Raw genomic sequence first — 16,532 nt, 5'->3', positions numbered from 1 at the left:
GAAGAACTATCAGGAGGTTTGTATGAATACATGAGTACTGTTTTGCTATGGTGTAATTAAATTAAAAAGCTTCTTTCAGTAAAAAGTTTAACAGGAAGATAGTGACATTATTCGGCTTTCACGGTTTGAGGTCGTATTTAAAATATAACGTTTTATTTTCTGATTTCAGTTCAAGTTATTAATAGAAATTTGTAGTACTTGTATTTTCGTAATGTCAGTATTGTAGTTTGTTTTTTTTTTCGCTTGTGTATGTGTGTGTGTGTGGTGTGATATAAAGAAAATAGATTACGGATGATTTTAGTTGGTTGACTTTAGCGTAACGTGGACCCAATCTACATGTGGCCTTGCCAATGGGCTCTACGCGCCATTCCGAGATCTCAGTTTACTTATGAAAATTAAGAAGATCAAATGGCGATTGTTTATGTAATTATGCGAGAATTATAGTCAATTTTGTGTGCACATATATTTAAGGATTCTGCTTGTTTTCCCCCCTCCCCCACTTTTATGTACATTTTTATTTTATTTATTATTATTATATTTGTAAACGAAAGTTCACTCAAATATCTGACATGCTTTAGGGTGCATTTTTTTTAAAACAAATTTTTGTTTAACATATCATTTTTCTACACAGCGCACAGTATACGCGCCTTTGTGTGGCACACCCGGGTTCTATTCCCAGCAGAAGCTCATATGGTTCGGATCCTATATTAAGCTATTGGTCCACATTTCATACAGCCTTGCCGCTGAAGAGGACGCTAAACTCAAAACCAACTCAACTTAGTCCAATATCCGATTGATAGGGCAACTGGATAAAACCAGCTACCAGCTTGAACCAAATCGCTTCTTTATTGGTTGGATGCAAATGCATCAACGCCGGTAACTTAACACCATGCACAGAGTTTTGACAATTTTTAATATTGAATATGAGCTCAGCTAGGCAAATGCAATATTAGTGTTCTGTCATGCCAGGTGTGCGTGAGTACGGGATACACACCCATTCATTTTTCCACATTGTCACATGAATAACTCATTTCTACCAGATGCTCAGAAATGTATGCCATGTTAGTAATGTTTCGTCGTACCTGAATACGGTTAGGCCTATCAGTAATTTTATTTCAAGAGTGTGGCTTAACATAAATATTAATGATGTGATTTTTAAAGTATGGCGAGCCATTTACATCATTGTCTTGAATGGATTATAATTTACACTTATCTCCGGGGTGTTCTAATGTTTTTATATTCTTTTTAAGCGGAAACCCAGAAAAGGTGCTAAGGACTATATTTTTGTCGTTATGTATATTATGATAAGCGTATTATCAGGCGCTATATAAGATATTTAGCGTACATTCCCACACTTAACAGTGAGCTTCAAAGAACTTACGTTATGAAAGGATCTCTCTCTCTTTTTTTTTTTTTTTTTTTTTTTTGTATGTTGGTGGGGATGTTTCTCTCCTCTCCCCCTCATGTTTAAAGGGTGTGAGGGCTGAAGGGAGCGGAAGTTGGCCTCTACACCTGGCTTCATTGTGGTTCGCAGCATTCCAAGCTGTTTGCTCACCGCTCTGCTTGGATCTTCTTGCGTTCGGTCGTATTCGATTATCATCGGTTCCCATCGTCTACGCGCTATGTTTAGGTGCTGAGTCATGTTTACATGTTCAGAACATACGCGACTTGTCCTGAAAGGTTGCATATCTTTTTTTTGCTGCAGCCAAGGGCCCTAAACTCCCAAAAGCAAATCAGGACGGTATATGTATTATCAGCTGGTGTTTTCAAGGAGATGTTAGAGGGGCATCAGTATCAATGGATGCTTTTCTTACCTTTGTCATTATGATAATTTGGCATCGTAAGGCGAGGACCCAGACACGATTTCATTGGAACTGTAGAGTTATGCTCTTTGACATTAAAAGTGGCTCCCATGAGGCTGAGAGTGTGTAGACATTTTTAAAGACATCACTTAAATAAAGCTTTGTTACTTTTTTTTTTTGAAAGGTCAATGTCATATCCATTTATTAGGTTGAACTTAATCTATATGATGCATAAACGTTAATTGTAGAATACATATGAAATTGAGTAATGGAGCTGTTTGCAGAAGCACTAGTGAAGCGAGAAATTCGTTACTGTTACCTTAATAAATAATAGACTGTAGTGAACAAAGGTTGATATTCTGATTTTTAATCGAGCACCCCTAAATTCAACTCGCAAATCAGTCATGCATCTTATAAGAGTCAACGTTATTGATATTACATTGCAATTATAATATTGAGTGTAAGTATTCTGAATGGCACAATAGTAATAATTTCCTTATATATGGGAAGGCGATATGGGAACTTACAGCCCATCCCAAAAGCAGCTAAAGAAACGCTATCTTTCGAATTCATAATTCGTCATAACCATACAGTACATTTAAAAATGCCCATGTCTATGCCCATGTTCATACAGAGTTTTACGCACATAGGGTATACATAGAATATACTCAAATATCCTTCCCCCCAGAAAAATAATCCTGGGTTCGCCTATGGTAGTAGTACTCTCTTAAGTAGAGTCGGGATCAATTCCCGATGGGAACATTCTGTCGAAAAATTGTAATTAAGCTTTTTCAGGCTAGCCATCTTGAGTAAGGTTTTTCTTCATTTACACCAGGCAAATGTCGGGAAGGTACGTAATGCAATGATCCCAGGCCGCTTCCGTCCTTCTCCATTTCTTACTTCCTCGGCAATTCCCCGCATAATGTGATCGCCGAGTGACGTCATCGCTCATACATGACGGGTTAACATGACCATAGATGCCGAAAGCCCAGAAACCTAATTCCTAGTCCTGATCCCTACAATCAGACACTTAAAGTAAGGTATTTGGTCAGTTCAGTAGTAGTGAGAGTGAGTGAATCGTGGTTAAAATGGACTGTTGCTGCATGTTTCCCGAGAATTTAGTCATCTCTGTTTAATGGTTTTCGTTTGCCCGTCCATCCTCAACACCCAATTATAAGATGTACATCTTTAGTTTACTGGGGGATCTGTATATAACCTCTATTTCAATTGCAAGGATCGATCTCGTACTTTTCAGAGGAAGGCGAGAACGGTAGTCAGCTCTAGCTATTTTAGACAATGAATCAATCTAGAAATAGTCTGTTATATGTTTATACATCCGAAAATTCATTTACTTTTTGTCTTTAACTTCCTTGACTAACTATGATTTGTGACACTTATGGTTAATCGACATTATATTTAACAAGTTATTTGTTAACTTTACACTTCATTCAAGTTTGGTTAATGCTTTCTTAATTATCATTTCCCGATATTGTTGCGTTAAAAAGAAATCCGAAAGATTAGGGATGATTCATTACAAAGCTTTAGTGATATCAAATTTTCTTATCTAATGTTGTACACCGGTCTTTCCCCAAACTGTGTGTATATACACAGTGATAAAGCACACCTGGTAACATTTGGTGTGAATTGGATATCACTATATGTATATATATATATATATATATATATATATATATATATATATATTTGGTATATATTGATAGCGATAACATACGAATCAATTTTGATAGTGACTCAGTGAAGATATTGTTATTAGTTCAAAGATGACTATGTTGAAATATATTTTAACTCCGCCATTCAAGTATGATTGGAAGATTACGGTAATTTCCTGTTTGTCAACGTAAATAAGAGAACAGCAGTTTTGAGACAGTTCTAATTGTTAAGTCCATTGTCTTGTAATGTTGAGTCGTCATAATTGAATTATTTACATTGCCTCCAATAATAAAGGACATTCAGAATGCACTGATAATTCTTACTGAATGACAAGTGCGGGGAAGAATGGTGGGGTTCCAATACCCACAGTTGGGAGACCAAAGTGTTAACCGCTTAACCAGGGAAGGTTATTTCCTTAATTTGGAGATCAATGTAAGACACTGTCGTATGGAACTACTACGATCTGAGCAAGATTAATGTAAGATTCAGCAGGGAATTTCTAGACCCCTTCATCCCCCTCAAAAAATAACTCAGAAGTTGTAAAAAAAAAAAAAAAAAAAATCCATTCCGTCTGACTTCTAAGTAATATTGACCCAGAAGACCGGGAGAAGTCCAACATTGTAACGTTAATTGAATTATTTTCACACATGCGACATAGTGTAGTTTTTATATTGATTAAACAATAATAATGGTAAATAATTTTCCTTCCTCCTTGGGTGTGATGCAAAATTTTACTGATATCAAACCATTGGGATTCCTTTGTGATGCGTAACGATCGCACTTTGTATGTAATGATTGTAAACATTTCTTTGGACTGTAGAAATTGATTTCCGTTGATGAACATTATCAATTACGTCCATATCTCATTTTTGGATTATTCATAGGGAATTGAAGCCATAATATTGTGTTTTATGTTTTAAAAGAAAAATATACAAGGAACGCTGTAAATCTTCCCAGCGTACTGTCATCTAAAGTATGCTGTATTTACTTATTTATTCGAACTCCCTTATAACAGTAGTTTACAAATAAAGCGTACCTTTTTATGAAGTAGGGCTGAAAAGTTCTACAACATTGCTTGTATATTTTTCTTTGAAAGTCTAAAACAGATGTAGACATATCTTGAGTTCAGGTACCTCTTGTTGAGTTTTGGCCAAATGGTTATACGTACAGGAGGTTTGCTTGGATTTCCGTTAGAAGCACATATAATACAATTTGGATTCACGCTAAACTGTAAATCCCTGTCTCATTGCCGAGAAGAGAGATAATTAACAAAACACCTTCAGTTGTCGCCAGACCGTTTGGGCTAAACTTGAAGTCACTACAGTTAAATATGTAAGCATATGTGTGTGCGTGCTTATATTTTTGGTAATGTTATTGTCTACAATTTAGTCACTGAGTACTGACAAGTACTGATAAATCCGTAAATTTGATTGATATGTATGTATGCCTGCTGTTATCCGATTTGGATGGCACTGAAGGAGATGAAATTTATGGATTGACGGATTTGATTGTTGCCAGTTACGTAAGAGAGTTGAGAACCTTGTACAGTAAGCCTTTATGTGTTGTTTGTTGACAATGGCAAGACAATAAATGCTGGTCATTCCGTACTTTTCCGCAACATAATAGTAAGTTCGAAAGAGAGAGCATTTCTATTTTTGTTTGACGTCGTAGAAAAGGTGTATTTTTCTAATGCTTTTTTGTTCTGTTTCTATGTTTTGGCACTTCTCCTGCAAGTGACACCTTGTTCTTTCTTCTTTTGCTTACAGATATAACTGAAACTGACGTCATCGCAGCTATGTCTCTCCACATCCACGCGGCATCGCCCCTCACGTCGCTTCTGTGCGAGGGCCGCCGGGAAGGACTCAAATTAGCCCTCAATCGGAGTCTGAGCGAGCCTGGCAGCGGAGCCCAGGGTCCTTGCTTCGCACCTCCGTTAGCACCTTTATCGCCGGGAACACCACCGAAACGTTGCAAGCTGGAGTCTGTTAGTTTACCCGCCAGCCCATGCTCTGAGAGCGCGACGCTTCAGCGCTCTCTTGTGATGAAACGAGTTCGAACTCTGGACTCTGATAGTTTGGTGAAAAAACTTCAGCGAGGTGCTAAACATCAGTCATTCCTCGTTGTCGATTGCCGGCCGTTCATCGCTTACAATATGAACCATATACGAGGGTCTATTAATGTTAATTGCTCTGATCGTTTCAACAGAAGAAGATTGCAACAGGGTAAAGCGACCCTCGCGGACTTGGCAACGACAAAAGAGGGTAAAGACTTGTTAAAGAAAAGGTGCTACAAGGAAGTGGTCGTCTATGACGACAGCACTACGGACTTTGAAAGACTGCCTACGTCACATCCGTTGTTTTTGGTGTTGACGACGCTTGTAGAAGATAACAGGGATCCAGCGTTTTTATTGGGTGAGTACTGTTTTGTTTTCTTTCATTGTTTACAGTTTTGTTTACAAGGTAATGTAAGTACAACTGGGCTAGTTATTTCATGTAAAGTTTTGTGGGTATTTGAAATCTAACTGGTGTTTAAAAGCTGAAAAGGGTTACCCTTTTCTGCTCTGTTTACAATTCTGATAATAGGTCACATTTATTAGTACTGATTGCAATAACAGAAAAAAAGAAAGTTGATGTTCTTTGCGAAAGTTAAAAATAAAATTGTTGTATTTGAAAATTCGTGGCTTTACTAAAAATATTCGAGATCTTAGCAATTTAATCATTATTTATCAAAATAGTTCGATATGGCCAAATATAAAATGCCGAAAGACACTTTAGTAGGTATTTTGATCAAGAAATATGCAGTCAAGATTTTGAAGATCGAATTGATTAAACCATTAATTTATTCGTGTAAAATAGATTACATCATAAAATTCCGTTGTATATAGCATATCCTTTAAGGATTGTTCGTACTATGATTTTGAAATAATTCACATGGAAGGAAGTAACCATACAGTGCTATTTTTATTGTTATTGTTAAATTTAAAAAGACTTGGAAGTGAGTGAGTACGTACAAAAATAACAAGGACAGATGAAAACAATTAAAATGTTGTAAAAGGTTCAGAGATGTATGTACTGTATACAAATTCAATCCTTTAGTATTTGCAAGACATCTATTTTGAAAAGTTATTTGTAATTTCCCGAATTAGTTTGCAGAGAGAGACTATATATATATCTATCTATCTATCTATCTATATATATATATATATATATATATATAAACTTCTATATATATAAACTTCTGGTGGTATCTATAACAAATGAATTAGCCAATTATACTCACCGTACGGAAAGTGTTTTTGTAAGCCACCGTAGTAATCCCTGCAATCTTGCTATATACTCAACGTCAGTATAAAATTATATATTTAAAAAATCACGAAATGGAGGAAGTCAAATAGGTTTCTAAGAAGAAATTGGTAAACACACAAAATTCCAGTTCATCCAAGGAAAAATAACATCCTCATATAACAAAGATGGCGTTAAGATATATAATAAAAAGTAATATAAATAATAAAAAAAAAAAAAAGGAATAATTCAAATAGTAAAATAATTCATATTTTTCGTTCGTAGCCCAGCTTTTAAACTATTGTGACGTTATTATACACGAAAAATAAGAATAGAAAAGTAAACATTAGAAAGCCCAACACAGGTGTTAAAAGTTTTGTAGAATTGAAACAGTTCAAACAACTATTGTCAGTTATTTTAGAAACAAAAGAGGGAGGATTTGTTCAAATAATTTACCACAAGGTGTAGAAACTTTTTTTTTCTTAACTGTTAAATTTTAAATGAGTTACTAGTTGATTTTTATAGGAAGTTATTACAAAACAAATAGCTAAAATTGGGTTTTATGCATTCTTGTATTTTAGAAATTATGAACCGACATTTTATTACTTCTGTTATAATGTCAAGAGTTCCAAGTCATTTTGCATAGCGTTAATTTTGTTTTATGTTCGTGTAATTCAGATATTTTTTTACAAATTTACCATTAAAAACCTTGAATGAAAGTGTTTGGGAAATAAATTCAACATTGGTAATTAATTTCCCGTAACATGGAACTGATAATTTATATATGTATATATACATATATATATATATATATATATATATATATATATATATATATATATATATATATATATATATATATATATATATATATATATATATATATATATATATAAATTGGCATCTGTATAAAAATTGGAATTCTCGTGATTGTACTATTGTAAATAATACTGCTGTATACACCAACAAGGCAAAGTGACTTAGTCTTCTGGAACAAAATAATCATTTCTGAATGAAAAAACACTTATCTTTCAGCATCCAGAGTAGAACCAAAGAGTTGTTTCACAATAGTGAATGTTATCCTGAGTTCAGGTTTGAGTGTAATGTATAATTAACCTAGGAAATAGGGAAAGAAAGGATTGTTGAAGCTCTATCCTGCCCGTCCTGATCGGTGTTCATTTTTCCAAAGCGTTCTTACAGCTTGTCCTTGAATTCATAGCCTAATGGCTAGTGTTATTCTTTGTCAGTAGGGTGGAAGGGGGGCTGATAGAGATTTGTCCTTAGTTTCATCAGTGTAATGTTGGGATGACATCTTTAAATATATGTCCTGACCTATTTCCGTTTGCTTTCCTATTGCTATTATTGTTAATCGTTATGACTCTAGTGTATATTGGCTTGCAGATCTAGGAATTTGTTACAAAAATAAACAAATTACATTAGAATACCAATAATGCGAGATGTGTGGAAAAAAGGCAACATCTGATTATACGGAAAGGAAGGCAAGATTTTTTAGTTTTGCAGATTTTCTACAAGTACAATATAGTATAAATAAGCTACAGTACAATAAAAAAAAAAAAAAACTTTATTATTCGACCTTACAATTTATAATCGTATTATATTACTAATGTCTTTTAAAGAGGTGCGTACCTGGGTCTTGGAAGCAGAACTGTTCTATTTTGTTCCTATTGCAACTATAGTTTCCTATATTCATTTCAAATTCAATGTTCTGCAGCAGTCACTTCTATAACTTCGCCTCGATCTAATTTCTAGATTGCCTCTCAGTTTGTTTCTGTAGGTACAGTTTCCCTTTTTATCTCTGATTTTTTTCTCAATCAAATAGCCTTAAATGGAGCGGATGTCTTGAGAGCTCTGCTAGAGCAATCAGGGAGAATGAAGTATATTTACGTTACTGTTTTGCATATATCTGATATAATTATCCATTGTATGCAGTAGCGTATTCAAAATTTCATCAAGGGGAATCAGGCTCTCTAGCTCAAATCGTTTCAAAGTTTTTGTATACATATCTTCTTAATATTAGAAAGTCCCCTTTGCGTACGCCACTCATTATATGTAACTGATTTCAAAGTTACCCCGGAACGAGTTGACGTCTGTTAGCGTCCTTTTTTTTTTTTTTTTTTTTCATGATGGGGCGGATTGTAGGACCTACATAACTTCGGAGTATCGATACTTTACTGTAATAGGGGAGTTTCAATAGAATGGAAGTATCAGAATTTGTAGTGTGTAACATAATGTCGAAGCTCGCGGGCCCGGCTCTAGAGCTCAATGAATGAGCAGAGCCAGAGACTGAGGACTTCAACTTCGATGAGATTAATAAGCGCTAGATCAAGCTAGTGCAAGTCTGAGTTAGCCTGAACCTCATTAAGATTAGTAAACGTGAACTTTATTGAAATCAGCGAGCATGAGCCTTATTGAGATTAGTGAGCGTGAGCCTTATTGAGATTAATGAGCGTAAGCCTTATTGAGATTAATGAGCGCGAGCCTTATTAAGATTTGTGAGCGTGAACCTTATTGAGGTTAATGAGCGTGAGCCTTATTTAGATTAGTGAGCGTGAGCCTTATTTAGATTAATGAGCGCGAACCTTATTGAGATTTATGAGCGCGAACCTTATTGAGATTTATGAGCGCGAACCTTATTGAGATTAATGAGCGCGAGTCCGAATGACCCGATTTTCAAAATGACCATCTCTGGTGTATAGTTAGGAATCGGTAGTAGAAGAACAAATAATAATATTCGCTTGGAGAGGGAATTTGGAAAGATCTCAATCAGGACGATAAGAATCACCTTTAAGCTAAACGGCTAATTCTATCAGTTGATTGTAACGTGCAAAAGTTCGCAGCAGTGAACGGTGCCAAATACAAAGCCGTGATGAAATATCTACGAATAGCGTATGCAAAACATAGAAGTGCACGTTCTACAACAACTTAATCCTTCAGAGCTTACACGAAAAGGTCATGTGCCAAACTCAAGGAGAGAAACGGATCCACAAGAAGAAATGAGAGTATTAAAAGCGTCTGCGCCTACCGTATCCAGTTTCGCAAAAGAAGTTACGAGAAACTTTCTTTATAAAACACTCATTCCTACTGTATGTTCCAAACGGATGTATAGACAAGAGCTACCCACTCCGACCTTCTGTGATGTTTGATCGTTTTGGCCTCAACCTAAAACATAGCTTTAGCCACATCTCTACAACTAAGCGAAATCCTACATGTAAAGAAAAATTGCATCTCTACGCGGTCATTGTATTCATTTCCTTAAGATTTGTTGTACATAAAGAAATATTATGACAGTAAATTGTGAAATTCTAAACTATTATTGACTTTCTTAATAATCTCAGTGTTTCCTTTTTGTTGTGTTCGTTTTTTCGTCTTTCTTTTTTCATTCTTTGGCAGCGAGATACAAACGAAACAAGCCAAAAAGAAACAACCCTGGGAAAATATCCAACGAACCAGAACAATATTTCTAATCTGACTCAGGTTGAGTTGGAAGCTCACAAACACGCTTTACGTCTTAATCCATGGTTGGTGTGGTATTTATACGCACGTTGCGAAAGATAAACCAACTTGAGTCTTTTAAAACAGTTCTTACTGTGTCAAGGTAATGCGAGTTAAAAAAAAAAAAAAAAAAAAGTTGGAGCAATAAACTGTAGAATCTGCAAATAGATTCTTTCTCTGGCCATACACATTTAATACTCATTGGTAATAGCTACACGATTGGTGGACCACACTGCCTTTCGTTTCTTTTACAAGGCTTCTTAATTTATTTATTTATTTATTTTTTTTTTTTTGTGAGTATACATTCAACTTGTTCGTGTTGGGTTCCAATCCTGCTGCATCCTGACTGACGTGCTATATATTATTCTTCATCTTGTTCAAGTTTCGATATGAAATCTCCATTTAAGATAGTGCCACTATCATATAAAACGAACTGATTTTAAAAGTTCTTGGATTTAGAAGCTGACTGTTAAACTCGTGTCATAGGTGTCGACATATCATGCAAAACTAAGAGCGTCTAGGTAGGTTTTAGTTGTTTAATGAGTGGTCTAACTCGGCTCTCCATGGGGGGGGGGGGGAGGGGGGCACGGTTGCTCAGTGGTAGAGTGTTCACCTCTAGTGCGTAAAGTCCTTTTTTCGATCCCAGCTCACGCTAAGCGAACTTAAAACCGTGTTCGTGGATTTTCTCGGGGTTCTCCTGTTTCCTTCCACTCATTCCAGCATTGCAGTCATTGCTCATCATCACCGTTTCTTTAGTCTAGCCAGCATAACCGAGGGACATAAAACTCAAGGATTACATTTCGGCTCTCTATCACTTTTCTTTTTTTGATCTTTTAGACCGAAATTCACTACCTTTTAATTCAAATGGGCTTCCAATTGTCTCATTCTGCTGAGTGAACATTGAAAATCAGTATAGTTTCGAGTGGAATCGAACTCAGCTACCCGTTGGTATAGTGGAAGATGCTTTTTGATCCCAACAGAGCTTTGGGAGAACAATAAGAATAAACGTTTCTTTTTTCTCACAGCGCGTGCATAAGATCCCTGATTCCCGGTGGGAAAGCATGGACAGATTAGAGTGGCTCGAATCCCAACTGTATGTCCACTTCTCACATAGCCTCGTTGCTGAAAAGGAACAGGAGCTTCAATAAGACACGGAACAGGAGCGTGATAAGAGAAACCTAATCAAATCGAACCCGGTATATCGTACACATAGGTACTTGCGCTTACCACCGGTTACACAGGAGCACTGCGAGCTACGTTGTGCATTTTGTTGCCTCTCAGTAGCATGAATTAGCTAGTCAAATATCTTCGAACATTATTTTAAAAGAGAACAGAAAGAGAACATTAGAAAAACCTAGAAAGATAAAATGCTTCGTTTGACTCAGCAGTACCCTCCACTAGCATCACATCATCGTTAATTTTCCATCATGTTAATTACTTTTTTTTTAAAGTATATATAATGTTTATGCCTAGTTAACTGATAGATTTTCCCTTCAAATTGATAACTTAATATAAAACATACTTTAATTACGACGAAAGTAACGAGTCGGAAGCTATTTGCTTGGATGAGCTCATACTTATTTCTTAGATATCAGATAAGAATGAAATATTAAATAAAATAATGCATTTTTATAGGAAATATGTTAAAAATATAAATCACGCAACATGTCAATTTTATAGCTCTATTCACGTCATTGAAAGAATTGCGTGATAAGAGAAACCTAATCAAATTTTCAAACCAGTATATATATATATATATATATATATATATATATATATATATATATATATATATATATATATATATAGGATTTGTTTCATAGCTGGCGCCATGTTATCTATCTACATGACCTGAACATTTTGAGATATACTTAGCGTTTACTTCATGTCTAGAAATAGCAAAAGAGGCAACCCGAGTAAATACAGCATAGATTGTGAAGGTTGGCCTTGAGATTCTAATGAGAAATGGATAGGGCGAGAAAGCAGATGGAAAAGCTGCAATAGGTTTTTGTTGTAAACAGTTTGGATTTATGGGGAGGTCATACAGAATACTGTGTACAGTCAAGGATAAAATGCTTATTTTAGCTAATCATTTTCTTATTTATGCATGTATTTTAGTCCATTTTTATGCTTTCACTAGCGTCAATTGCCCTCTCGCTGGCTTAAGATAAGAAGAATTAATAATATGTTCCGTTATTCAATCGCCGTTTACTATTACTAAAACTTCTCTGATATCAGTCATTTCCGATTATATATCCCTCTCTCCCAACTTGCGGGACTGAATTTGGATTTAAACGGCATCAGAAGTGTCACTATTCATCTCAGCAACCCCGAAAACTATGGATTCGGCACTAATATCAACAATTTTCGATCAGTTTTATATATCTTTCCCAGGTTGCACCATCAAAGTGAAATGATAGAAACCATCCCAGGCCCGAACCTCGTGTATGTTGAAAGTTTGATCGAGGTCGGTGAAGTAGTTCAAGACTTACGAAGTCATAAACATAGTCACTTTCATTTTTATATTTCATTTATATATAGATTAGGTTTCCTTGCACATTCTCATTCCACCAAATATTTCATATTGTTATCTTTTGTTAATAATCCGTGGACTGTAAAAGTGGAACTCTCAATTTACTTATTGTTTAATCATCAATCTCTCAAAAGATTTGACGTAGTTTTTCATTCTTCTCTATCCTGAGCCATTTTTTTTTATTTCTTTGTAGTTTTTCTTTCCTGTATCTTGTGTTATTTGTTTCGTATATTTCAGTCTATGCCTTCCTGTAGGCATTATTTTTCGTATTCCGTTCTCTTCATAGCAAATAGCGTAATTCGTCCATGTCTTGAAATTTATCATCTCTTTTTGATTAGCCTTCAGTATACTTTTTTTTGTTTTTTATTATTATTATTTCTACAATTTTGAACCGTATTAAGAAAGAAAAAGAGAACTACTAGCAGTGGTTGAGAAATTGAGTATTGTAACTCGTCACTTGGTTGTTATTTTAGGCCAGGATTTCTCAACCTGTGGTACGTGAGCCTCGATGGGAAAGCCTGTGAGAGCCCCTGCCTTAGACAGAAGGAGACTGATAAGATTAATGAAAGTGAATGATTACGAAGCACTTGGTGGAACGAAAATGCGAGAGGAAATGTATAAAACCTCGAGAAAACCCACGGACATGATCTTGCCCGTCACAAACTCTCATGACCTGGAATCAAACCAGGAATTCCACTAATTAAAGGTGAGTGTTTCATCACTGAGCTGTCATGCCATTTTAGCAGTGGTATGAGTTATTATTTCCCAGCTACACAAACTTCCTTTCTTGGGTCCAGGTCATTGTTTTCTGGGACTTTTTTTATTTTTATTTTTTTTATTTATTTATTTTATTTTTTTATTTATTTATTTATTTATTTATTTTTTTGTACTTTACTTTTCGTTGATGCTGCAATGTTGTAGCGATATACAATGACAGACGGCTGAGCCCGAAGATTTGGGATTTAGCAGTTCAATAACAACCAGTGTGTTCGGCATTTCTTACAACATCTGTTTATAAAGTTTGCTCGGTTAGTCCAGACGCTTGGTTAACCGGGACTCTGGTAATCCGGGCTCTACTGTATGTGATGAAACAATTGGTCAGTTAATTGTTTGAATAAAAAAACAGTTCTTCGTATAATTCTTTGAATGTCAATAAAGTGTTCGAATAGGCTAATTATTTCAATAACAAACAAGTATTCGGATAACTATTTTGATGGTCGCGGTGGCTCAGTGATAGAGCGTTCACCTTTGGTACTTGGAGTCCCGGGTTCGATCCCACACCCCGCCAAGTGAACTTTGTGTTGGACAAACACCGTGTGCATGGGTTTTCTCGGAGTTCTCCCGTTTTCTCCCTCTTTCTTCATTCCACCATTTTTTTCATTACTCATCATCACCGTCTCCTTTAGTCGAGCCGGCATAATCGTGGGACGTAAAACTTAAAAGATTTCATTTTTCATTTTCAGATAACTATTTTGAATTTGAAACCCAGTGTATGAATAATAATTTTTAGTTCGAAACAAGTGTTCGAGTAATTGTTTAAAGGTTCGAGTACCTGTTTGAACAACGGATTATTTGTTCAAGTAATAGAGGAAAGAATTATTGTGACAGTGAATGATTTAAAGAGCTAATTTGAACATGCTATTTTTTTTTTTTATTATTTATAGTATTAACATGTGAATGAAAGACAATTTACCATGAGTACACACAAGAATGAGAGAAAATAAATATAGAGAAGAAACAAATGAAGCTAGTACTATACACTTATGTCAATAAAATTCACTGAATCACGTACGCATGTGGGGAAAATTCTGTACCATTTACCGGACGATTGTTAACCAATCTGTTCCGTTCATCATTTCCAAAGGCAAAAAGAAGAAGAAAGTGTGAACAAAATAGATCTAGTACAGACCTTTATCGGTCACGCATAAAACAATAATTGACATGACATTACGATTATTTCTGTAAATCGGTCCGATCGATGATTGTGTGTGGTTATTCTGAATTGGACTATTATTACCCTTATTTTCAATAGAGTATATATATGATTGTATGTGTATGTTTGGAGGAATTCTGGGAAGTGCCCACAGTCACGCAAATCGTGTTCCATCCACCTGGTCGGTAGTTAACTTAGAGAATTCTTATATATACACACATATATATAATAAAAGGTATGAGTCATCGTCCAAATCTGGAAGCCAAAGGGGCTATTGATAGAGGTAGGCAGCACTTTTTAATGGCTAAACCCTGAAAGAAATAACGGGAGTCGTTTGCATTTGAAAGCACGCAATAAGATGAATATTGTCACGTAAAAGTGATACTAGCAAATAGATATGCACGTGAGGAAGTTCTTACGTAGAAAGTGTATGTATATGTAATGATTGATGAGGGTGTCGCGTATTGGCATGCGACCCTACGTAAATGTTACTTTTTTTTATTTTGTTTTACTTTTTTTTATTTGTTTGATCGATTGCTGTGACATATTTAGCACGGGAAGTTGGTTAACCGGGTACGATCGAATATACAATAATAAAACATTCAGTATACGTAGGTGGTAGCGAAATGTATATTTAAAGAATTTTTTGTACAGTAGAACTGTACTTGTTCGTAACTGTGTGAAAAGTTGAATAGTCATCATTTATGGATGCAGATAATTTTATGATATAAATTGTAGGATTCTGTGTCATACGAGATAATTATAAAGGCCCTTATGTTGAAATCTTTCTGTGGAATATTGCAATATTGACACCGAAACTGTGATAAGCTGTTGTTCTTTAGTAAATAATGTATGGTCAGAGCACCACATTCTTTTGCTGTTAATTCCGACTTTCTAGAGCGAAATATCTTATCTTAATTTACATAGCACTTCAGCATCAACTCTGTATGCCTGTACGGAAATTGAATTTAGGAAAACTCATTTACGACTGACTTCTTATAATTAAATTTATTATTTTCTTTTTAAAGTTTAATGTTCCACGAAAGGAGACGGGTGATTAAAGAGTATCAAAGTGAGTGAATATGAAATTAAGATCTCGTGCTCTCCCACTTGCCATAGACCGAAGGCATACTCGCTAGCTACTAGACCAGGGGGAGGGCATGGTTGACTTCGAGGATTTACGCCAGAACCAGTGGAACAGTCCCGTAATACAACTTTCTTGGAGGAGAGAGAAATGTGATGGGGATAACCTAAAGTATGAGAATTAGTGTTACATGATAGGTTTTTGCACCTGGTAACTGCTCTGGGTTCGACCTTCGGACATAATTCATGGTTGCTGACAGTGGCGGATCTATCTCGGGACCGGGGGCCCTAAACCCCTAGTTTTTTGAGTGACAAAATAAACTCATGATATACCTATCATAGTCTGAGTTCTGGCTGCCCCCTCCCCCTGTGTTTACCTTCTACGTCCGCCACTGGGTGTTGCCCTTCATAACCTCATATTTTACATAAGTACGTCCAACACCGACGTTCAACTCGATGATTTACGAAGTTGAAACATATTTTTGACCACATTAAACTCTTTTAATTTTCAACTGTGATACCTGGTTGTTAATTAACTATGCTCTATGGTATACTTTTTTAACAAGGGTCCGTTCCGTTTCAGAAAAAAAAATATTGTGTTGAAATATTTCACAATATTTAAAAAAAAAAAAAAAAGCTACCACACTAAGAGTCCTTATAAAACATTTTTGAGAGAATTTCTTTCCCGGTATATGTGTTTTAGAAGGAGCAAAGGA

The 16,532-nt window shown here is 35.6% G+C and overlaps 1 protein-coding gene across 2 annotated transcripts in view; it reads left to right on the top strand.

The window, feature by feature from the left end:
* Nucleotides 1-16,532, top strand: part of puc (dual specificity phosphatase puckered) — a 106,365-nt gene that overhangs the window by 48,696 nt on the left and 41,137 nt on the right. For both annotated transcript variants that reach the window (XM_081765042.1, XM_081765043.1), the window contains exon 2: nt 5,240-5,884. In XM_081765042.1, the coding sequence (XP_081621168.1) occupies nt 5,240-5,884 (645 nt within the window). The remainder of the gene's footprint in view (nt 1-5,239; nt 5,885-16,532) is intronic.

This window comes from Thermobia domestica, chromosome 7 (assembly GCF_964235325.1).
Source record: "Thermobia domestica chromosome 7, izTheDome1.hap1.1, whole genome shotgun sequence".
Classification (NCBI taxonomy): Eukaryota; Metazoa; Arthropoda; class Insecta; order Zygentoma; family Lepismatidae; genus Thermobia; species Thermobia domestica.
The sequence above is the reverse complement of the archived record's forward strand: the minus strand, read 5'-3'. Positions and strand labels throughout refer to the sequence as shown.